This window comes from Lactuca sativa, chromosome 8 (genome assembly GCF_002870075.4).
Source record: "Lactuca sativa cultivar Salinas chromosome 8, Lsat_Salinas_v11, whole genome shotgun sequence".
In the NCBI taxonomy this organism is placed as follows: domain Eukaryota; kingdom Viridiplantae; phylum Streptophyta; class Magnoliopsida; order Asterales; family Asteraceae; genus Lactuca; species Lactuca sativa.
This window is the reverse complement of record NC_056630.2, coordinates 115,830,900-115,856,179: the sequence shown is the minus strand read 5'-3', so window position 1 is coordinate 115,856,179 and position 25,280 is coordinate 115,830,900. Positions and strand designations below refer to the sequence as shown.

Sequence of the window (25,280 nt, the reverse complement as noted above, 5' to 3'; positions counted from 1 at the left end):
TGGTGGAACGGCCGGGACAAATCCCTAACTCTACCTATAGCCAATGTTATGGGTTGGGAAGTTATGAAGGAACTTCTGCGCGCGGAGTATTTCCCTCGGGGTGAAATTCAGAAGCTGGAGCATGAACTCTGGAACCCGAAGATGAAAGGTTCCGATATCGCCGCTTAAACTTCAAGGTTTGACAACTTGGTGCTTCTTTGTCCAGGGATGGTTACCCCGGAAAGTAAGAAGATTGAGAGGTTTATCTGGGGGTTGACTCAACCAACCAAAGGGAACATTTTAGCTGTGAAGCCAAATACATACGACAGCGCCAAATGCCTAGCGTAAATCTTGATCGACCATAGTGAGGATGTAGAGGAAGCAGCCACCACTCTTGAGCCGACAGAAAGAAGTGGTGAGAAAAGAAAGTTTTGGGAGGCGGGGGAGAAATGTTAGCCTTCACAGGAGTTCTCGAAGAAACAACAGATGGTGGTAGTCCACGCTGCCACTACCCCTACTGCCGTATTTGTCATCGGTTCCTCAGCCCAAGCACCTATCATCGGATATGCCGGTATTCTCCCGTGGTGTAACCATTGCAGTTACCACCACTACATCCCTGGTCCCTGTCGTGTGAAATTTTGCAAAAATTGTGGCCAAGAGGGTCACCTTGCGCGGAGTTGCAGAACACCAACAAATCAAGCTTCCGAAGCGGGCATCATTCAGGCCTATTATGGTTGCGGTAAAGTCGGGCATTATAAGAGAAACTGCCCCAATGCAGCAACAAATGGCAACACTGGAAGAGTCCTAGCTATAGGACAAGGTGAGACAGCCGCCGATCCCACAGTTGCCTCAGGTATATTCCTCTTCGACAACCCTTCTGCTTACAATCCTTTTTCAATTCTAGTCCTGAAAGATAAACTGTTACCTATTCATTCGAACCTCTTCATAAACATAGTCCTCAATTAGTAACCGAAACGTCCTCCATCAAGGTAGCCAACAATGAGAAATATGGCGTGTTACATTCTGAAACGCGTATCCCAAGGAACGTAGAACTTTTCAAAATCCTCATTAGGATTGATTCCGTAGCCTACAAACTCCGACTACCCTCAGGACTTAGCAACATCCATCCGGTATCCCACGTCTCTGTCCTTAAGAAGTATCTACCCGATGAAACCCTAGTAATTTCTTCGATAAGACCGAAATCAACGAAAGTCTGAACCCCATGGTAGAACCAATAGAAATCCTAAATGGAGAGACTAGCGTACGAAACAAAGTCATATCCCAACAGTGAAGATTCGCCGGAAAGCCACACTAGAACTCGAATTCACTTGAGAGCGCGAAAATCCATCAAAGTAGAAGTATCTGTATTTCTTTCCAAATCCTTGCATTGTATCTAGAGTTTGAATTTCGGGACGAAATTCCCTCTAACGGGAGGATAATGTGACAACCCGAAGTTCGTTCCATCGCCGAAACCCGTTTCCGTCTATAAATTCGTCTTTTTTCAAATCATTTCCGTTTACAATTTTTTAAAATTAAGTCATCTATTTCGAGACTTCTAATATGATTTAATTAGTATCGAAACCCATTAGAAACTCAAGAAAACACCCCAATATGATAATTGGATAACTTTTAGAATTTGTCCTGCCGGGTTACGACAATTTAATTGGGTACGACCAAAAGCCCCGTTTAACGTCGGTATCGGGTAGAATTCCACCGTGTCCTGAACTTAGTGTTGGATTAGGTGTCTAAGCCCATAACTATAATTGGTATGTATTTGAATTGATAGCAACATAGTCCTTTTGGGTTGCCCTCAAACCTAGCAACCAGATAAGGAAATTATGAAAGGAGAGATATTAATTTATTATAAGATTAATAAATTAATATAAATGAATTTATTAATATGTTAAAAGATTAATATATTAATAAGAAATCATTTTGTTTAATTAATTGTTAGCCAGAAATTAATTAGAATTAATTTTGGGGTTAAAAGAATTAATTATAAGGTGCAGGGACTAGTTTGCAATTATCTAATAGTTGAGTGGAAGGCTCTAGAACCCCCTTGGATAAGGGTGGACGAAATCTTTAGGGGAAACCCTAATAATTTCGTCCATAGGGGCTTGGATAAGGCCCTTGGGTTTGCTTAGGCCCTAAGCAAAGGATAACTAGGGTTTCCCCTAAACCCTAGATCCCTCAGCTATATAAGGAGCCTCATGGTTCATGTTTTGGCCACTCTTTTCTTTTGAAGAAACCCTAAGGGCCGAAATTTTGCATACTCCCTCTCCCATCTCTCCTCTACTTTCCTTCTTGCTAGTTTGGGTGTGATTCCATTAGAGGCATTACACTTGTGGTGCTAAGCTTCCAAGAAGATCAAGATCAAGATCAAGGGAATTATCAATTGTTTACTATAAAAATTGAAAGGTATGTAATTACTAAACCCTAGTTTGTAAATTTTGATTATGGACTCTCTCTTCTAGGGTTCTTGTTTTGCAATTCAAAGTTGTATGTTCAATAGATAAAACATAGATCCAAAGTAGGTTGCATGTGAACTTAGGAATTGTTTTCTAGTTTATTTGTTTTACCTAAAACCCATCAGTGGTATCAAAGCCTTTTTTTTGTTTTAAATTGAATTGTTATAATTGTTGAATTGCAAATTAGGGTTTATAGCTATTAAACCCTAAAGGCCATTTTTTTCGATTTTTAGGGTTGTGGATCAAAGGTTTTTGAAAACCCTAGCCTCCAAAGAACCCTAATCGAAATTAGGGTTAGGGTTTTGAAAACCCTAGCCTCCTCCCTTGGAAATTTCTAAATATGCTATAAAGATTAGGGTTTCTTTGTTTTGGATAATAGTTGCCTTATTGGATAATTGAGAAAAATAAGGAAATTATCCTATCCCCATATTTTCGAAATCTAGAAGGGATATGGATTAGGATTAAATTAATTGTTTAATTTAATTAGATAATCCTTACAAGATTTAATAAATTAATTAAAAGTTAATTAATAGATAAATATTAAATCTAATTAATTGGTTTATTTAAATTTAAAATTTAATAGTTTAAATTTCCAAAAAATTTATATAAACCCTTGGAGTTTTAAAATGTTTTAAAACACACCTTATATATATATATATATATATATATATATATATATATATATATATATATATATTATAATTAAAAGTTAAATATTATATATGTATAAGAATATGGTCAGTCAAATCGCTAGTATGCCTCATTCACGAAGCTAGTCTATAAGGGGGTATAAGGAAACTACCTATAAAATGGTAGTTGAATGGGTGTCCACTCTCACCCACCGCTTCCTTGATTAGTGGAGGGTCGTTAGCAGAACGGATTTGATAGGACAACTACTTCCCATTAAAAGTATAATGCTATTAAAGAAAGTACTAGAACACTATTTTTCAAAATCCCAACTCTAGTTACTTTAGGAAAAATGTGAAAAGTATGCTAATCCATGAAATTGCACATTATGCTTTATTGGTCGTTAGTGGAGCGTGTGTGGTTAACCGGCACACTAAAAGGCACTAATAAAGAGTAGTAATGGGTATCTTATAATTATCATTTTGATGGAGCGTGTGTGGTTTACCAGCACATCAATAGTTAATGATAAAGACAATAAGGTTACCAAGCACATTTGCATGGTTATTCACATCTAGTTTGTGATCCTCGGTATCCCAGTCACAAATAGTAGAGCATAATCCGAGATTAAAACATGCCATTAAATAGTTTTAATGTATCTCAAAAGAATTAGGAATTTCACTTCGTTTATTTTGTCTAATGGTGGAATTGGTGAATCGTCATTCACCTACCTTTATGAGATTTGAACTTGGATCTCGGCATCCCATTTCTAAGTTGTAAATCGTCATAGTTGGGTCCTAACCTTGATATGATATCTTTGGGTTATTATATTGAGGAGTCTTGTAATCTAACTAAAACTATCTTTCTTTTCAGATGTCTACTCCTGGAAACACTTCTGCTTCATCATCCTCCAACCACAACTTCTCTCTACTAAACATCTGCTCCAAAGTCGTTATGGATGGCTCCAACTATAACGATTGGATGCGTAACATCAAGATGGCGCTTAGATTCGAGGACAAAGAGTATGTCCTTGAAAAGGAGCTCAAAGAACTTGATGAGTTAAAAGCCACTCCCGAAGAGTATGCTGCCTACAAGAAACACTATGATGATGCTACCAAAGTGGCATGCATCATGGTTGCAACCATGTCCCTAGAATTGCAGAGGTAGTATGAGGACTACTGGCCTTTTGAGATGAACAAGGAACTTATGGAAAAGTACCATAAGCGAGCTCGTCAAGAAAAGTTTGAGGTAGTCAAGTCACTCATGGCTTGCAAGATGAAAGAAGGGGAATCAGTTGTATCTCATGTGCAAAGAATGCAACGCTACATAGAGCGTTTGGTCAAGCTTAACATTCACTTCGATGAGGAATTGGCCATTGAAATGGTCTTGAACTCGTTGCCTGATTGTTATGGTTAGTTTATCTTAACTTACCATTTGAACAACACGGAGCAGACTTTGGCCCAATTGCACAACTTTTTGCAGACAGCTGAGGCAGGGATGAAGGGTAAAAGTATACCCTCCACACCTGCAAGTGCCCCTGTCTTGGCCATTGGACAGGGAAAGGGGAAGAAGAGGAAAGGTCCTCCCAAGCAAAACTGGAAGAGCAAGGTTCAAGCTGTGTCATCTAGTAATGGCCCGAAGGCTAAGCCCAATGGTTCCACTCCCCATGTTTCTGATCCAAAAGAGGCCATTTGCTTTTACTGCAATCAAAAGGGGCATTGGAAGAGATCTTGCCCACAATATCTGCAAGATATCAAGGATGGCAAAATGAAGCCATCCTCGGCAGGTATTTACACTATTTCTGCTAATAGCTCATTATCTTCTCGTTCATGGGTCCTTGATACAAGATGTGGTTTTCATATCTGTTCTGATTTGCAGGGGCTAAAGGAAAGAGAGGAGATAGAGCATGGGAGGATAAACTTGATCATGGGGAACAGAAAGTCTTCACCAGTGACCAAGATCGAAGTTTATCAACTATTGCTTAGTAATGATGTTAGATTAGACTTAATAAATTGTTGCTATTCGTCTGAGATGACGAGAAACATTATTTCATTTTATGCACTGTTCAGACAAGGTTTTAAATATTCTTTTAATGATTTGAATGGTTCAATTTCTGTTTATAAGAATGGTGTTTTTGTGTTTGAAGCTTTACCTTGTGATGGTGTGTATGAAACAGTGACTTGTGTTGATAGCTTAGGAAATAGTGTACTTAATATTGACTTGTCTAATAGTGTAGACAAGGCATGCTTGTGGCATTGTCTAATATGTGTAAATCTTGTCTTTTGGGAAAGATGACAAAATCACCATTCACAGGGTCTTGTGAAAGAGGTGAAGGTCTGTTGGATCTCATACACACAGATGTGTGTGGGCCCTTCAGATCAACCACAATGGATGCTAATCGATTCTATGTGACTTTCACTGACGATTATAGCAGATATGGTTACATCTACTTGGTCAAACATAAGTCAGAAACCTTTGAAAAGTTCAGAGAATTCAAGCATGAAGTCGAAAATCAATTGGGCAGAAAGATCAAGATACTTAGATCCGATAGAGGCGGGGAGTATCTTAGTACCGAGTTCAACGACTATCTGAAAGAATGTGGGATAGTCTCACAATTGACTCCTCCTAGGACACCACAGTTAAATGGTGTAGCTGAGAGGCGTAATCGAACCTTGTTAGACATGGTTCGTTCTATGATGAGTCGTGCCTCGCTTCCTATTCACTTCTGGGGGTATGCCTTAGAGACAGCCGCCCACATCCTCAATCTTGCCCCTACAAAGAAGGTTGCCAAAACACCTCACGAAATGTAGACAGGGAAAGTTCCCTCGTTAGCACATATTAAAGTATGGGGTTGTGAAGCTTTCGTAAGACGAGAGACTCACGACAAGCTAGCAGCTAGAAGTGAGAAATGTGTTTTCATTGGTTACCCAAAGCAGTCTTTTGGATATTTGTTCTACATACCTAGTGAAAACGTGGTGTTTGTAGCTCGAAGAGGAGTCTTTTTGGAAAGAGAGCTCATATTCAAAGAGGACAGTGGGAGTACCATTCACCTTGAAGAGATTCAAGAGTCAACCAATGAAGGAACCTTAGATGACACTAGCACTCAACCAGAGGAAACAGTTCCTGTTGAACCAGTTGATAAATCATTACCTCTTCGAAGATCCACTAGGGTGAGTGTGCCACCTGAGTTGTATGGTTTTCATATTACTTCAGATGGTGACACATTCATAAGTGACAGAACATTGGTAAACTTAGATGAACCAGTCACTTATAAGGAAGCAATGGCAGGCCCAGAGGCTTCCAAGTGGAAAGAGGCAATGGACAGCGAGATTAAGTCCATGTATGACAACCAAGTTTGGAATTTGGTTGATAGTGCACCAGGTCGTAAGACAGTTGGGTGCAAATGGATCTTTAAGAAGAAGACAGACATGGATGGGAATGTGCATACATTCAAGGCTCGACTGGTTGCAAAAGGTTTTACTCAAACCCCAGGGGTTGACTATGATGAGACCTTTTCGCCAGTAGCTAAGATTAAATCTATTAGGATATTGCTCGCCATAGCTGCCTTTCATGACTATGAAATCTGGCAGATGGATGTCAAGACTGCCTTCCTTAATGGGAAGTTGGCTGAAGATGTTTACATGAGTCAGCCAAAGGGTTTTGTTGATGCAAAGTTTCCCAATAGAGTGTGCAAGCTTGAGAAATCCATCTATGGATTGAAACAAGCATCTCGCAGCTGGAATCTTTGCTTCCATGAGAAAGTCAAAGAGTTTGGATTCTCTAGAAGTGAAGATGAGTTTTGTGTGTATATCAAGGCTAGTGGGAGTATAGTAACTTTTCTGGTGTTATATGTCGATGACATATTACTTATTGGTAACGACGTTCCAACCTTGAATGAAGTTAAGTCTTGGCTTGGAAAGTGTTTTGCCATGAAAGACCTAGGAGAAGCCGCCTATATTCTTGGGATTAGAATATTGAGAGATAAAAAGAAAAGACTAATTGGACTTAGTCAGAGCACATACTTGGATAAGGTACTAAAGAGGTTTAGTATGGAAAATTCCAAGAAGGGAGAGCTACCTATCCAGAGCAATACCAAATTGAGTAAGACTCAATGCCCGAGTACAGATGAGGAAATAGATGACATGAGTCGTGTACCTTATGCTTCCGCTGTCGGATCGATCATGTACGCTATGACATGTACTCGCCCTGATGTGGCATTTGCTTTAAGCATGGTCAGTCGCTATCAGGGAAACCCAGGTAGAGCTCATTGGATAGCCGTGAAGAATATACTCAAGTATTTGCGAAGAACGAAGGACTGGGTCCTTGTACTTGGTGGCAATGATACTTTGAGAGTAGATGGTTACAATGATGCCATCTTTCAAACGGATAGAGATAACTTCCGTTCTCAGTCAGGCTGGGTATTCTTATTAAATGGAGGAGCAGTTACTTGGAAGAGTTCCAAGCAAGATACGGTGGCTGATTCTACTTGTGAATCAGAGTACATAGCAGCAAGTGAAGCGTCGAAAGAAGCAGCTTGGTTGAGGAACTTCATCGGGGATCTCGGAGTTGTTCCAACCATCCAGGAGCCTATGGAACTGTTCTGCGATAATGAAGGAGCAGTTTCCTTGACAAAGGAACCGAGAGATCATGGTAAAACCAGACATATCGACAGAAAGTACCATTTCATCAGACATAGAGTAGAAGAAGGCCATCTTATAGTGAAGAGGGTGTCATCTGAAGATAACCCAGCAGATCCCCTCACAAAGGGTCTGAGTAGGGCTAAGCATATTCAGCATGCTCGGAGCATAGGACTGAAAGATGATATTAGTTTTAGTAGTTAGATTAGTTTTTTGAAACTTGTAACAAAGTAAATGTAATTGACTTTTGGTGATTAAATAATAAAGTATTATTTATTGTAACAGCCCGAAATCTCAGGTATTATTTAATTATGTTTTTGGGGTGAGTAAGAGGGGACTCGGCGAGTTGGAGCCTAGACTCGCCGAGTAGGATCGCAGACTTGGTCGCGGGTCCGCGACTGGACTCGACGAGTCCAGATATGGACTCGGCGAGTCGACGCTGTTCAGCAGAAACCCTAACCGCTCAGTTTTGGATCGTATTTAATACTCTTATAGGCCGTCATTGTCTGTCTTTAGTCGATTGAGAGGAACCCTAAACGGCTGTGGGCATCTAGAGCAAGATTGGAGGATATTAGGGCTTGAAGGAAATTGTGGGGCAAGGAAGAGAAGGGTTTAGACTAAAGGAACAGCAAGGGATTCGAGTTCTGCGGTTTGGAGACACAGAGAGGACATATTCTAGGTAATATTTCGGATTCTCTTCTGTTGTTTGATGTGTTTATGAATTTAGGGTTTATAGAACCCATTTGGTGATTAAATGAATTAGTGCCTCGTTACCCAACGACTATAATCTTGTAGTAGGACCTTTAGAGGTCCAGAAGGTCCCATGCATGTGTATTTCGGGACGAGACCTATCTCAGGAAGCAGTTTGATCGACTGCATGGCGTGGACTCGCCGAGTCCGATGAACAGACTCGGCGAGTAGCTTGAAGATTCACTGGGACTCGCCGAGTTGTTCTTCAGACTCGGCGAGTGGAGTCGGGGTGGCCCCGCGATTCTTCCAGGAGTAACTCGTCGGGTCGAGGAGGGTACTCGACGAGTAGATAAGGAATCTCAGAAGGTTGGAGGACGTCTAGACTCGCCGAGTCGCCAAGGTACTCGCCGAGTCCGGTCGAGTTGACCGTTGACCAGAGTTGACCTAAGTCTGACTTCTTAGGGATAGTCACACTTAGAAGATATGAGTGCTAATGAGATATGTGATGTTATAGGAGGGTTGTAGCTCGTTGGATTGTGCACGAGTGATTTCAGGAGTTGCTAGCTTTCAGCATTTACGAGGTGAGTCTTCTCACTATACTGTACCCGGAAGGGTTGACTGTGTGACCGGAAGGTCGGATATGATATGTGATATGTATGCTATATGTGGTAAGTTAATTGTTATATGTGCTATGTATGTTATGGGCCGGAAGGCGATTATATTATGGGCCGGAAGGCAATATGTTATGGGCCGGAAGGCGATATGATTGTGTGATGGACCGGAAGGTCGGCGTGGGTAAGGCCGGAAGGTTTACCCAGCAGGGACGGAAGTCCCCTGAGACACATGGACCGGAAGGTCGGGCCTGGAAAGGCGTATGTGCGTAAGTTGTATATTGGGGAACTCACTAAGCATTTATGCTTACAGTTGTTGTGCATGTATTTCAGGTACCAGCGAGGACCGTGGGAAGGCGCCGGCATGATCGATACACACTGAAGATTGTCTTTATGATCTTGGGATTTTGAATATATGTATTTGACAGAATACTTGAACTATTTATGCCTTGTTTTAAATGGAATTAATTATGTTTTAAAAATGAAAAATTTGTTTGAAAAATTTGAGTTGTTACAATTGGTATCAGAGCCTAGGTTTGAGAGATTCGGGTGCACCTTCGGGGGTAACTGAACTCAAACCAAGGATTTGAGGAAACTTTTCAAATAAAGGCATAAACGTTTGTAAATGGTTTTGTGGTAAGCAAGAAAGAAGCAGTGTGTACGATCAGTCAGCGCCCGAACGGTAAAGATCCCCAAAATACCTTACAATATTATATGATGTGAATTGTTATGCATGCTAGAAGACTAGGTATTCATGATAGGACTAGAGTGGCCTGATTTGTGATGCCTTAGTCTAGGGAAGTTTGCTTATATGAGATGCCTTGCTAGTATGCGGGTAGATAGTGCATATCAGAAGTAGAGTACTCACTATCCGAATTTTGGGGAGGAGGACTTGGGATGAACACTGATGCGGTGTGGTCGGTAGTATTGGGCCCGTACTACCGAGGACACCGGGTCAGTGGGAAACCCAAGTAAGAATCCCTGGATATCGAGGACGGGGTAGGGTCGCGTTATCGAGTGCAATTACACTTGATGGAGTCTCTGATAGTTTTATGTTGTATTTCAGAGACATCATGGTTAGACCACGCCACGGAGCGAGTACGAGCGGTGTGAGTGACGAGGATATTCGTCAGATGATTCACGAGGAGGTGGCGGCGGCGATCCGGGCTGAAATCCCGGAGATGTTTGGGTCTATTAAGACCACCCTGATGGAGACATTTGATGAGCGGTACGCCGCGTTGACTGAGGCTGCAACCGCTGCAGCTACCGCAGCCGTGGCCGCTGCTAGGCCACAGGGAGGTGACTCGTTGCTGTTCCGAGAGTTCAGCAACACGAAGCCACCGGAGTTCGATGGGACGCAGGATCCGATTGCTGCGATGAGGTGGATCGCGGATATAGAGGGGTGCTTCTATACTTGTTCATGCCCGGAGCACCTGAGAGTACGGTTCGCTTTGAACCAGCTCCGCCTGGGAGCGAAGGACTGGTGGAAGTTCGTGACAGCGAATTTCACTTTGGCAGAGACTACAGCGGTGACATGGGAGGGGTTTACTGCCATGTTCAGGGATGAGTACGTTCCCCCGGTGGAGAGGGAACGATTGGTGCAGGAGTTCTTAACCCTCAAGCAGGGTACCGATTCTGTTGCGGTGATTACACGGAAGTTTCATGAGAGGGCGATGTTTTGCCCTGAGCTGGTGTCCTCAGAGCAGGCTCGGATGAGCCGGTACTTGGGAGTGTTGAGGAGGGATATCCGGGAGTTTGTATCGAACTCCACCTACCATACTTTTGCTGAGCTTCAGGCGAATGCCAGGAAGCGCGAGATCGAGTTGGAGACCCAGGCTCGGGAGGAGGCTGAGTCTCAGCGGGTGGACCGGCGACCGGCTCAGTTCCAGCCGGCAGCCAAGCGGACCAAGTCCGCTAATTCGAGGACAGGAGGTTCGAAGGGTCGCACTTGCGGGAAGTGCGGCAAGAGTCATGATGGAGTATGTCGATCTGGTGCTTGCTACAAGTGTGGCAAGGAGGGGCACATTGCTAGGGAGTGTCCCAAGGGGTTTACGGGTTGCTTTCATTGCAACCAGACTGGCCATAGGAAGGCCGAGTGCCCTCAGCTTCTTCAGGGATCTGCACCTGCTGCCGGAGTTACTGCGACTCGACCGGTGAAGGCCGAGGCCCCGAGGGCTCGGGGAAGAGCCTTTCAGCTGACTGCGGAGGAGGTCCGCGCTGCGCCCGATGTTGTGGCAGGTATGTTGTAATTCATGTAATTATTTTAATGTCGATATGTTATGCTTATGTTATTATGCGCGTAGGTACTTTCCTTGTGAACTCTGTGCCTGCCTTAGTGTTATTTGACTCGGGTGCGAGTAGGTCCTTTGTGTCCTTAGCCTTTAGTCAGCATATCGGCGTTAGTGGTGAGTCGTTGAGTCGACCTTTGAGAGTTTCTATAGCTGACGAGAAGGTGATTTGTGCTACGGAGGTTCTTCGGGGATGTGTACTAGAGATTTTCGGGGTTGGATTCCCGATTGATCTGATTCCTATCGCGATGGGGGATGTCTGTGTCATCGTGGGCATGGACTGGCTGAGCCGATTCGGCGCTGTCATCGACTGTGAGCGTCAGTTGGTGACTATACGAGACCCTAAAGAGGGAGTTCTTTCGGTGTACGGTGAGGGTACCCGTTCAGGATCAGCTTTTTGTTCGGCCGCAAGGGTGAGGCAGTGTCTACGGCAGGGCTGTAAGGGTTTTGTGGCGTATGTGATGGATACGCGGGAGGTTTCCGAGAAACCGAAGTCAGTTGAGGAAGTTCCGGTGGTGTGCGAGTTTTCAGATGTTTTTCCCGAGGAGTTGCCGGGAGTACCTCCTGTGAGGCAAGTAGAGTTTGGTATCGATCTGGTTCCGGGGGCCGCGCCTATTGCCAAAGTGCCCTATCGTATTGCACCTCCAGAGATGCAAGAATTGTCCTCGCAACTCCAGGAGTTGCTGGGGAAGGGATTCATTCGGCCGAGCAGCTCGCCATGGGGAGCACCCATTCTGTTCGTCAAGAAGAAGGATGGTTCACACCGGATGTGCATTGATTACCGGGAGTTGAACAAGCTAACGGTCAAGAACCGTTACCCGTTGCCGAGGATCGATGATTTATTCGATCAGTTGCAGGGAGCATCTTGGTTTTCCAAGATCGATCTGAGGTCAGGATACCATCAGGTGAGGGTACGGAATGAGGACGTCCAGAAGACAGCGTTTAGGACGCGATATGGGCATTATGAGTTTGTGGTGATGCCTTTTGGACTCACCAATGCCCCGGCTGTGTTCATGGATCTCATGAACAGGGTATGCAGGCCGATGTTGGATCGGTCAGTGATCGTATTTATCGACGACATTCTGGTGTATTCGAGATCTAGAGAGCAGCATGAGGAGCATTTGAGGGAGGTCCTGGAGGTATTGAGGTCGGAGAAGCTTTATGCAAAGTTCTCCAAATGTGACTTCTGGTTGCGGGAGGTCCAGTTTCTAGGACATGTGGTTAATCAGAAAGGGATATTGGTCGATCCGACCAAGGTTGAGGCGGTGATGAGTTGGGAGGTGCCGAAGTCACCCTCTGAGATCAGAAGTTTCCTTGGGTTGGCAGGGTATTATCGGAGGTTTATCAAAGATTTCTCCAAGATCGCAGTGCCACTCACCAGATTGACCCGGAAGGGTGTTACATTCTCATGGGGGCCCGAGCAGCAGACCTCCTTTGAGACACTTCGCTAGAGATTGTGCGAAGCCCCGGTATTAGCTCTCCCAGAAGGGATGGAAGATTTCGTGGTATATTGCGACGCATCGATTTCGGGATTGGGTGCAGTGTTGATGCAGAGGGGTCATGTGATAGCTTATGCGTCGAGGCAGCTGAAGCCTCATGAGGCGAGATATCCCACGCATGATTTAGAGTTGGGGGCAATAGTGTTCGCTCTCAAGATTTGGCGTCACTATTTGTATGGGGTTCGATGTACGATTTACACGGACCATAAGAGTTTGAAGTATTTGATGGATCAGCCCAACCTAAATATGCGTCAGAGGAGGTGGTTGGATGTGGTCAAGGATTATGATTGTGAGATCCTGTACCACCCAGGCAAGGCTAATGTGGTAGCCGATGCATTGAGCCGCAGGGCGGAGAGCACTCCATTGCGAGACGTATGCTTGAGACTGACTGTGATGACTCCTGTATTGGATGATATTCGTAGGGCACAGACTGAGGCTGTACGACCAGAAATGCAGAAGAAAGAGCGGGTTGTGGGGTTAATCTCAGAGTTTGTTAAGGATAGTCGAGGGCTTATGACGTTTCAGGGTCGGGTCTGGGTACCGTTCGCGGGCGGTACGCGTACTACTTTGATGGAAGAGGCTCATAGATCGAAATTCTCGATTCATCCCGGTGCTACAAAGATGTATTTGGATTTGAGGAAAGAATATTGGTGGCCCTGTATGAAGAGGGACGTGGCATGGTTCGTTGAGAGGTGCTTGACCTGCCGTAGGGTTAAGGCTGAGCACCAGAGACCGCATGGCAAGTTACAGCCATTGGAGATCCCCGAGTGGAAGTGGGAACAGATCACTATGGATTTTATCACCAAATTGCCGAGGACTGCTAGGGGAGTTGACGCAATTTGGGTGATCGTGGATAGGTTGACGAAGAGTGCACACTTCCTTGCCATCAGTGAGAGTTCTTCAGCGGAGAAGTTGGCGGAGATATATGTGAGAGAGGTGGTATCTCGGCACGGGGTGCCGATCTCGATTGTGTCAGACCGTGATGTGCGCTTTAATTCCAGATTCTGGAAGAAATTCCATGAGGAGCTGGGTACTAAATTGCGTTTTAGTACCGCATACCATCCCCAGACAGATGGTCAGAGCGAGCGGACGATTCAGACGCTGGAGGACATGCTCCGAGCGTGTGTGTTAGACTTCGGGGGTAGTTGAGATGCGTATTTACCATTGGCAGAGTTCTCCTACAACAACAACCATCATTCGAGCATTGGTATGCCACCTTTCGAGCTGTTGTATGGTAGGAGGTGTCGGACCCCCATTTGCTGGGGAGAGGTGGGACAGAGAGTGATGGGCAGCACGGAGATCGTGCTCCAGACGACAGAGCAGATTCAGCAAGTGAGACAAAGGTTATTGACTGCCCAGAGCCGACAGAAGAGTTATGCAGACAGGCGCCGATCCGAACTTGAATTTCAGGTCGGCGACTTCGTTCTCCTGAAGGTCTCTCCTTGGAAAGGAGTGATTCGATTCAGGAAGAGGGGCAAATTGGGGCCCCGGTATATTGGACCCTTTCGTGTGATCGCGAGGATATGTCGGGTAGCCTATCGGTTGGAGTTACCAGCGGAGTTGGGTCAGATCCATGACACTTTTCACGTGTCGCAGTTGAGGAAGTGCATAGCCGATGAGTCGGCAGTGATTCCATTGGAGGATATCCAGGTGGATGCGAGCCTGAATTATGCGGAGAGACCAGTGGCTATCAGAGATCGGAAGATCAAGGTTCTGAGGAACAAGGAGGTACCTCTGGTGTTGGTTCAATGGCAACACCGTAAGGGATCAGAAATGACTTGGGAACCGGAGCGCGAAATGCGGGAGCAGCATCCGGAACTATTTGCAGAGTGAGACTTCGAGGGCGAAGTCTAATCCAAGTGGGGGAGAGTTGTAACAGCCCGAAATCTCAGGTATTATTTAATTATGTTTTTGGGGTGAGTGAGAGGGGACTCGGCGAGTTGGAGCCTAGACTCGCCGAGTAGGATCGCAGACTTGGTCGCGGGTCCGCGACTGGACTCGACGAGTCCAGATATGGACTCGGCGAGTCGACGCTGTTCAGCAGAAACCCTAACCGCTCAGTTTTGGATCGTATTTAATACTCTTATAGGCCGTCATTGTCTGTCTTTAGTCGATTGAGAGGAACCCTAAACGGCTGTGGGCATCTAGAGCAAGATTGGAGGATATTAGGGCTTGAAGGAAATTGTGGGGCAAGGAAGAGAAGGGTTTAGACTAAAGGAACAGCAAGGGATTCGAGTTCTGCGGTTTGGAGACACAGAGAGGACATATTCCAGGTAATATTTCGGATTCCCTTCTGTTGTTTGATGTGTTTATGAATTTAGGGTTTATAGAACCCATTTGGTGATTAAATGAATTAGTGCCTCGTTACCCAACGACTATAATCTTGTAGTAGGACCTTTAGAGGTCCAGAAGGTCCCATGCATGTGTATTTCAGGACGAGACCTATCTCAGGAAGCAGTTTGATCGACTGCATGGCGTGGACTCGCCGAGTCCGATGAACAGACTCGGCGAGTAGCTTGAAGATTCACTGGGACTCGCCGAGTTGTTCTTCAGACTCGGCGAGTGGAGTCGGGGTGGCCCCGCGATTCTTCCAGGAGTAACTCGTCGGGTCGAGGAGGGTACTCGACGAGTAGATAAGGAATCTCAGAAGGTTGGAGGACGTCTAGACTCGCCGAGTCGCCAAGGTACTCACCGAGTCCGGTCGAGTTGACCGTTGACCGTTGACCAGAGTTGACCTAAGTCTGACTTCTTAGGGATAGTCACACTTAGAAGATATGAGTGCTAATGAGATATGTGATGTTATAGGAGGGTTGTAGCTCGTTGGATTGTGCACGAGTGATTTCAGGAGTTGCTAGCTTTCAGCATTTACGAGGTGAGTCTTCTCACTATACTGTACCCGGAAGGGTTGATTGTGTGACCGGAAGGTCGGATATGATATGTGATATGTATGCTATATGTGGTAAGTTAATTGTTATATGTGCTATGTATGTTATGGGCCGGAAGGCGATTATATTATGGGCCGGAAGGCAATATGTTATGGGCCGGAAGGCGATATGATTGTGTGATGGACCGGAAGGTCGGCGTGGGTAAGGCCGGAAGGTTTACCCAGCAGGGACGGAAGTCCCCTGAGACACATGGACCGGAAGGTCGGGCCTGGAAAGGCGTATGTGCGTAAGTTGTATATTGGGGAACTCACTAAGCATTTATGCTTACAGTTGTTGTGCATGTATTTCAGGTACCAGCGAGGACCGTGGGAAGGCGCCGGCATGATCGATACACACTGAAGATTGTCTTTATGATCTTGGGATTTTGAATATATGTATTTGACAGAATACTTGAACTATTTATGCCTTGTTTTAAATGGAATTAATTATGTTTTAAAAATGAAAAATTTGTTTGAAAAATTTGAGTTGTTACATTTATAAGTTTGGGTTCTACCTTTTGTCAATTGTTTATTATTGTGTTTCATTTTTGCATGTTTTACTTCCCGAATAATAAGATTATTCAAACTCCACAGTCGCTCGTACTTTTGGAAGTAAGTAGTGAATCAAGACTGTCATGAACTGGATTGTAGATTGTCTAAGGATATACATGGCAATGTATTTGCTGCAACATTCATGAGTACTCAGAAATTGAGATTTGAGTATTGGATAAACCCTCGCTCAGAGTATTACTTCATGGAATTCATCACGAGTAATACTGAGACGATAATATCTTATAATCTTGAAACAGAGATATATGAGTTGTGATTTGCAAGTCGGCTATGCATTGGTGATACGAAAACGCATCAGTAACTTGGTGTTATAAAACGTATTATCATGTATGGTTTGATGAGTAAAAGATACAAGCATATGAGTCAATGTTTATTCGTTCCTTTTGCCCTAACGGGAAAAGCGATATCTATGGGCCCCTCGATGATTTGGTGTTGACTTGTGTGCTGGGCCCAGCCAGGACTAAATTGATGTGTTCAATTAGAAGTCCTACATCATCACAAATCAGGAATCGGGAAACATAGATTTTGGACAAAGAGGTTGATTGCATTCCATGTCTTTTGTCTAGGGATATCTAGCAGAACGAAGGATTATTTGATCACTTATCTTAGGACACGTAACTGACTGGGTCAGAGTTCGGCAGCAGCTTTTTGGAAGCTACAATTTGCTGGTCAAATTTAGAAGGCATACTAGCAATTATAGTTACAGACTTATCCAAGTGGGAGACTGTTGGATTAGGTGTCTAAGCCCATAACTATAATTGGTATGTATTTGAATTGATAGCAGCACAGTCCTTTTGGGTTGCCCTCAAACCTAGCAACCAGACAAGGAAATTATGAAAGGAGAGATATTAATTTATTATAAGATTAATAAATTAATATAAATGAATTTATTAATATGTTAAAAAATTAATATATTAATAAGAAATCATTTTGTTTAATTAATTGTTAGCCAGAAATTAATTAGAATTAATTTTGGGGTTAAAAGAATTAATTATAAGGTGCAGGGACTAGTTTGCAATTATCTAATAGTTGAGTGGAAGGCTCTAGAACCCCCTTGGATAAGGGTGGACGAAATCTTTAGGGGAAACCGTAATAATTTCGTCCATAGGGGCTTGGATAAGGCCCTTGGGTTTGCTTAGGCCCTAAGCAAAGGATAACTAGGGTTTCCCCTAAACCCTAGATCCCTCAACTATATAAGGAGCCTCCTGGTTCATGTTTTGGCCACTCTTTTCTTTTGAAGAAACCCTAAGGGCCAAAATTTTGCATACTCCCTCTCCCATCTCTCCTCTACTTTCCTTCTTGCTAGTTTAGGTGTGATTCCATTAGAGGCATTACACTTGTGGTGCTAAGCTTCCAAGAAGATCAAGATCAAGATCAAGGGAATTATCAATTGTTTACTATAACAATTGAAAGGTATGTAATTACTAAACCCTAGTTTGTAAATTTCTATTATAGACTCTCTCCTCTAGGGTTCTTGTTTTGCAATTCAAAGTTGTATGTTCAATAGATAAAACATAGATCCAAAGTAGGTTGCATGTGAACTTAGGAATTGTTTTCTAGTTTATTTGTTTTACCTAAAACCCATCACTTAGGACCTATTTAAAGCTCAAAAGACTTCATTTGAAGCCTTTCCTCTCTCTCTCTCTCTCACTACTCTCTCTATAACCTCTCTCCTCAAACTCAAGATTTAGGTCCAAAATCATCAAATTTAAGCTCCAAATCATCAAGGTAACTTCCCTAGCTCCTAGTATAACATCTTTAGCCTTCATTTTCGAGTTTAAATAATGAAATAGGACCCACTACAAGAAAAAAGGCCTTTTACGACGCGCGAACCATGACACGCAGTGATTTATGATACGCAAAGGTGAGTGTCTAAAAAATAATGTCATCTCTTCCAAAATTTAAAGGATTTCAGACGCGCATTTTTGCGTGCCCTAAAATTAGTGTCTAAACAAAAAAAAAAAAAAACACAGAGGGCACCTGCGTGTCGTCTACGACCGTCGCTTTATAAATTTTAATAGAACGCGCGCGTTCCATCCGGGGAAAATGAAATCCCAAAAACTTAAAATCCCCGCCTTCCTTTTTTTTTCTCCCTCCACTTTAATTTCCCTAGTAGCTAGGGCTTTTTTTCAAGAACTTGCCCCGATTATGCCCTCCTATACTGCTCATTCTCTCTTCAACTTCCCTTTCTCTCCTTCTCACTTCGACAAACCCTTTCTCTTCTTCTCGGTTCTCGACGTCGACAGCTTCTCCCACCTCCGACGTTTCTCTTGGTGTTGGCGCCTCCCACCTCTGAGCTCCGTCTAGCCCTGCCCCACCGTCCAACGCTTTCCAGCGTCACCCAGCCGATGGAGCCCCTCATCTCTGGCAATCTCACCTCGCCTGCCCTTGCCAGCAACATTAGGTCTGGTGACCTAGACCGAGAAAACTCAGAGCCTTCGGAGGAGTGGTGGCACTACTCAAATCCCAGCGACGGAAGGAAACTCTCTATCACAGCAACAGAAAGTCGGAGACTGGAATGGGAGAAAGAGAAATAGAAATCGAGAAATCGACTTATACAGTAAATGGGGAAGAATCGATGATGCACGCAACATGTTTGATAAAATGCCTCATCCGCCACTGGAACAAAAATGTACGGACAATTCCAATCTCTCGTAAGTTTCGTTAATTTGAATATTTGATTTGTTGTGATGCGGCTTAGATCTTAATTACACTCGGATGCTCGCTTAGAAATAGATAATTTTTACAATTCGATTCACCCTTAATCTGTCATTTCGTTTTTGAAATCATTGATCCATCGTGATTGGGCTTTATGTGAGCATCTTCGTTTTCTAGATTTGGACTTTGTGGAATATCTAATATTACGTTAGATTTGCCATTGATTCGATAATTGTTTGAAATTTCAATTAGGCTTAGCATTTTAGGGCATGACCGTTTGGAATCTGTGTTTATGTTTGGTGTTTTGGTTTCGTTGCCTTTATTTGTTTCGTGTTTTCATGATGCATCTGAACTGTACTGGTTTTAGGTGTCTGATAATATACTGTACATATGAAGTGATATAGCTATATTTTTCTTTAGCATGCCAGATGTGGCGTCTAATTTTATATCTAACTGTAAGTTCTGTAATTGTGATTGATGATTTTGGGATTTTAGGCTTACCATCCGGGTTGATTACTAGATATGGGGGTTTACCTAAGCACACCTAAAACTGATAAAACATCCGACGATGGTGAGAATGAGAAACTGAGATATGGAGTCTCATCCATGCAAGGATGGCGCACATCAATGGAAGATGTTGTAAGTCCCTAGTATAGGCTACTTGTTAGTTATATAAGCTATTGTTCCTGTTTGGATTTTGGATTTTCTATATTCTAAAAAGGTATGAGAGTTTAATGCAGGGCAACAAGAGCAGTAGAAGAGAGCTAGTTTGAGAGTCGACTTTCGGAGGGAGGATCTTTTGGCTGCAGGGCAACAAGAGCAGTAGAAGCAGCAGCAGGTCGGCAAGAGAAAGAATGTTTGATTGGCAACAATCAAAAGAAAGAAAGAAAGACAAGAAGAAAGAAGAATGAAGAAAGTAGAAAGAAGAAAGAAGAAAGAGAAAAGACATGAAGAAAGAAGAATGAAGAAAGTAGAAAGAAGAAAGAAGAGAGACAAGAGAGAAGAGGTCGATCTTAGGCATGGCTTTCTTGCATCATCTTCAGAAGAGGCAGATTCTATTCAGAATGCATCATTGAAGCAAAATGGGAAATCAGAAGGTCTAAAGAGAAAACAACTTTGGCCCCACATAAGTTTATAAAGATTGATTTTTTCATTTAAATTGTTTTCATTTCCTTGATCTTTTTTTTTAATCAATGTTAGCTTCTTGCTCAAAAACTTTGGCCCCACATAAATCGACAGCAGTGGGGTTTGATGACAGGATGTTGCTTCATTCTGAAGTAAGAATTCTTCCCGATATTTCAATTTTCATTTTTTAAAAAAAATTATTTTTAATAGTCTTGATGGTTTTATAAATAAAAAACTTTGATGTCATCATTTTTTGATCTTTATAATTTGTAGGTTGAAAGGAAGTCTCTTCCTCATCCAGAAAGACCAGATCGTCTTCGAGCAATTGCTGCCAGCCTGGCAACTGCAGGTGTGTGACTAGGATTCCTGCACGTGAAGAACTTTAGATGGTAAACATTTCATTCATTAGTTTAAAGTCAACCTGCAATCTTGACTTTCCACTTTCATTGGTATTGGCTATAAAATAAGCTGATTGTGATATACCCTAAACTTTAAGGTAGTGTTTGGTATGAGGGAATCAGGGAGGGAAGGGAATGGAATGGAATGGCTCATTCCATTGGAATGAAAAAAGCTGTTTGTTTTGTTTGATGGAATGGAATGGACATCTTAATTTGTTTAAGATGGTTGGAGCATCTGCTTAGGATTAGTTAGCGAGTTTGTGATGATAAATTGCAGATGGCCCACCTGGCCCCACATAACGAGAATCACCAACACTATTACACTAGTAATTAGATCATATTATGAGATAGTGAAATATCATATTATTTATGTGAGCTCGAGGCAGTTATGCATCAGATCAGATATTGACTAAGGTTTCTACTTTCTATAAAAGGACAATAGGGGAAGATGTCTTTAAAAGTCCAATTCACTAAAATGATGCATACAATTAATTATGGGCTTCAAATATCTATCCTATTTAAGCCCTTACCTTAGCGTCTTCTTGTCTTCTCACTGGCCTACTATTATTTTCACTTCTGAATTAATTTCATATACACTTCTTGGCTTCAAATATTAGCCACCCTTAAACGTACAAAATCCTAAATACATTATACATAGTATTGCTCATGTTTTCATGATATGCTAATTCAAGAATTAATACGTGTTAATATTAGCTGTTTGTTTTGTTTGATGAAAAAACCCTCAACCTCCTAAATACTTCCAAATAAACCCTCAACCTTTTTAGTTTTTCTCCAAAAACAAAAAAAACCCTCACTCACATTTTACAATTTTTTTGGCAAATACAATGTAAAAAAATAAATTTGAGGTTTAATCTGGAAAAACACAAAATATAAAGTCTGTTTTGAGATTAAACCTTGTATTTATTAGCAACAATTGTTTTTCCAACAATTATTTCACCCCTGATACATATGCAAACAAAGATTCAGCACTTGCTGCCAGGCTGGCAGCAGGGTTATGTGCTGACCTGGCATCAGCTATATACTCGGGGCATGCTAAAAACGGGTTTGCACTGGTAAAAATAAGTTTCTACCTATAATTCTTCACCTCTCTATTTGTTCCATTAATCTTTATGTTTGATGGATCATGGGTCGTGGGTCATGGGTCATGGGTCAGGTGCGTCCTCCAGGTCATCATGCTGGAGTGAGACAAGCAATGGGATTCTGTCTGCATAACAATGCAGCCATTGCTGCATCAGCAGCACAAGCTGCAGGAGCAAAAAAAGTCTTGATTGTTGATTGGGTAATAATCTTTGTAATTAAAAAAAAAACTATGAGTTGTAGTTATCTAACCTTATTTATTTACAGGATGTACACCATGGAAATGGAACTCAAGAAATATTTGAGCAGAACAGAACAGTAATTTTATTTTTATTTTTTTTATTCGTGCAATAATTGATACTACTTTCTTCAACTTGTTAATGATCTTATTATTATATGGTTAACTCCATATTCTGTATTTTTTTTGGTTTAACCACAGAAATAATTTTTTTCTTGGTTAACCACAAAGAGTTTGTGATATTTAAAAAAAACATAAACACTATAAGTGTTTCCTGGTAATAAATTGCAGGAGGCCATGTAAAATTAACTATCATTCATTCTCCTATAAAAAAAATGAAACTCAACATAAATATAAAACAATATAGTTGATTAATTTATTTTAAATCATAAATAACATTGTAGATTACTATCTGACTATTTCTGATGATACTGGTTTTAGTTGTTATAGGTGTTGTATATATCCTTACATAGACATGAAGGTGGAAAATTCTACCCTGGTACAGGCGCTGCCCATGAGGTAAACATAACCCTAATTTTTTTTTCTCTCTCATTTTTTACATCGAGAAGGGTAAAATGGTCATTTCACTCTTATATATGTTATCAGGTGGGGTCCATGGGTGGAGAAGGGTATTGTGTAAATGTTCCATGGAGTCGTGGAGGAGTTGGGGACCATAGTCACAGGATTCGCCAAAGTAGTCACGATCCACGTTCCAAACGGCTCGATCCCAAACGGGGTACGATTGCGTATCGATCGCCGACAGAAACGCCCTCCGGTACGTCATGCTTGCGATCCCACCAATTCTTTAAATCGATACCTGAAACGTGAAATTGGCAAATTGAAGCAAATGCAAGGTTTCTTGTAAGATGAGGGTGAATGCATCAGGTATGCCACCTTTGTTTTCCCTTTGTCATGTTTGAATTGTTTGGAATTAGTTATGTTATGTCAATGTATGCTTTATGTTATGTCAATATATATATATATATATATATATATATATATATATATATATATATATATATATATATGTATATATGTATGTATATGTAAATGACATGTATACATACTCCTGAAATTTCCTATATTTGGCTGAAAACATGCAGACAAACAAATTTGACATATTAGTGCCTTGCAGCCTCTCAAAGTTCTTGCATTCAGGTTATTCTTTTAGAAAGAAAATTGTCAAAGGTGATTGTCAAAGGAGAATTTATTCAAGGGTTTCTTTTAATGTTTTACATGTTTTGTTTTCAATAATAAATATTATGCAATATTAGCAATGTGTTACATTTACTTACTATTGGAATGATTATTTGTATATGACATTAAATTTTATGAAATGGATTATATTTTTTGTATATGATATTTTATTTTCTATTATGAGGCATTAAATTCAAATTTAATTTGAAAATTAGTAAATCTATTAAAAATATTTTTTTTAAACATTTAAAATTATGATACGCAAAAATGTGTGTCATCTTCATTTATGACATGGCCTTTCTTGACAGGGGCTTTCTTGATACGCATTGCGTGTCATTAACACGTGCGACATAAGGTTATGACATGCGAATGCGTGTCGTCTTCCTTTATGACAGGGCCTTCCTTGATACGCATTGCGTGTCGTAAACGCGCGTCGTAAATGCGCGTCGTCTCTCTTTATGACAGGGCCTTCCTTGACGCGCATTTGCGCGTCGTCTGAGCGTTTTACGACGCGCAATGAGCGTCGTAAAACGCCTTTTTTGTTGTAGTGACCATATTCATGAGTTTACGGCCCTAGAACAGTCCTAGGCCGTGAACTCACATAAAATGGGTTTTGGAGCCCAAAAACCCTTCCAATTGACCTTTGGAGCTTAGATATGACTTAGCGGCTTACCAAAATGGACTTAGAACACCTTGAACTTAATTTTTGGAGAGTAAACATCAGTTTACTGCCTAAGAACATGCTTAGGCCATAAACTCCATATCATGGGAAGTAAACTCATTTTGAAGTGTTAAAATGCCATTTAAACACACCAATAGCCTTGGAATAAATTCTAGAATCAACCATAAACGAACTAGAAGCCTTAAACTCAATGAAAACCCCTCCCTTAGGAGTTCACGGCGGTAAACCCCCTAAGGATGGCTTCCTAGGCCGTAAACTCCTATAACATAGTCAAATGATGCCCTAAATTCCATCCAAGGCTTGTAAAATGAGTTCAAATCGCATGTGATTGTTCTACCACCACCAAAACACATAAGGAATGGGTATGGGGGAGTTAACTGTCGTAAACTCCTAGTTTACTGCCGTAAACTCCATTAAATGGTCCATGTGTAAGTCTACTCCACTCCTATGCCCTAGATTTGATCCTAGCCAATTTTCCCAAGTCATATAAGGCCATTTAGCACCATAAAACCCTCACCCCATGAGTTCACGGCCGTGAACTCATGTGGAGTTGGTCTTGGGGCCGAAAACTCCATAAGGATTTTACTCTTGAAGAGTAAACACATTATCCCAGCCATATACGACCTTAGATGTCACCCGGGTCACTCCAAACACTTGATTTGAAGTGTTTTCGTGTCTTGGAGTGTATAATCGTATCTAATTAATGATTTAAATTCTAATTAGATACATTTTTATATCATTTCATATTACATAGGAACCTCGTGCGTTATCAAGCCCAGAACCGACACTTAGCTTCCAATCCGACACGTTTGTCGACCAGTGAGTTCATACGCCTACCCTTTTTCAATGTTTTTCAAATCTTTTCAGGGGGAATACAAGCAAAAGTACAAGGAAATCTTGTACTCAAATTGATCATTTTCGGTTTAAATATCTATATTCTGTATGTTTTTAATATTGAAAACTGTGTTATCAAATAGTTCGAAATACGAAGTTAGCTTTCAGACTGGTTATAGATATCTTGCTAAAGTGTTACAATCTAAATTATATTTCATAATCTACGAATAATTCATACTAATCATCAATTAGAACGAATACGAATATGAAAATACAATTAGGAACAGAACGAATACGAAAGTACAACTAGGAACAAAATGAATACGAAAGTATAACTAGGAATAGAACGAATATGAATACTAAAGTAATAATGCGAAGGTAATAATAGGAATACGAATACGAATGCGAATACGAATACGAATACAAACAGGATTAGGAATAGGACTAGGAATACGAATACGAATGCGAAGACGAATACGAATACAAATAGGATTAGGAGTAGGAGTAGGAGTAGGAATACGAATACAAATACGATTACGAATACAAATAGGACTACAAATATAAAATACGAATATGAATATGATTAAGAATAAGAATACGAATATGAAGGTATGTATCTAGGTACATTCAAGTGTAACACAATTAGGATATCAGAATATCTAGCTAATATAACAAGTATGATAGAAAATCAAACATTACAATTGGGATTCAATAACTAAACTTACTTTTAGGAAAATATAGGATTTTCCTGGGATAACAAT

General features: G+C 41.7%; 1 protein-coding gene across 1 annotated transcript; it reads left to right on the top strand.

Annotated features, from left to right (window-relative positions):
* Positions 1–19,854: 19,854 nt before the first annotated feature.
* Positions 19,855–22,634, top strand: LOC111909487 (histone deacetylase 15-like). Its single transcript, XM_052766525.1, has 9 exons — positions 19,855–20,044; positions 20,148–20,224; positions 20,346–20,421; positions 20,569–20,645; positions 21,367–21,543; positions 21,645–21,770; positions 21,836–21,886; positions 22,257–22,325; positions 22,413–22,634. The coding sequence occupies exons 1-9, from the start codon at positions 19,855–19,857 to the stop codon at positions 22,632–22,634; spliced, it is 1,065 nt and encodes a 354-aa protein (XP_052622485.1).
* Positions 22,635–25,280: the final 2,646 nt, after the last annotated feature.

What these genes read in the sequence shown, in the direction of transcription:
- LOC111909487 (XM_052766525.1), top strand. Translation starts at nt 19,855, where the DNA reads ATGAAGAAAGTAGAAAGAAGAAAGAAGAAAGAGAAAAGACATGAAGAA. An exon ending in AAGTCTTGATTGTTGATTGG is followed by an intron (nt 21,771 to 21,835) that starts GTAATAATCTTT and finishes ATTTATTTACAG; the next exon opens with GATGTACACCATGGAAATGG. An exon ending in GTACAGGCGCTGCCCATGAG is followed by an intron (nt 22,326 to 22,412) that starts GTAAACATAACC and finishes ATATGTTATCAG; the next exon opens with GTGGGGTCCATGGGTGGAGA.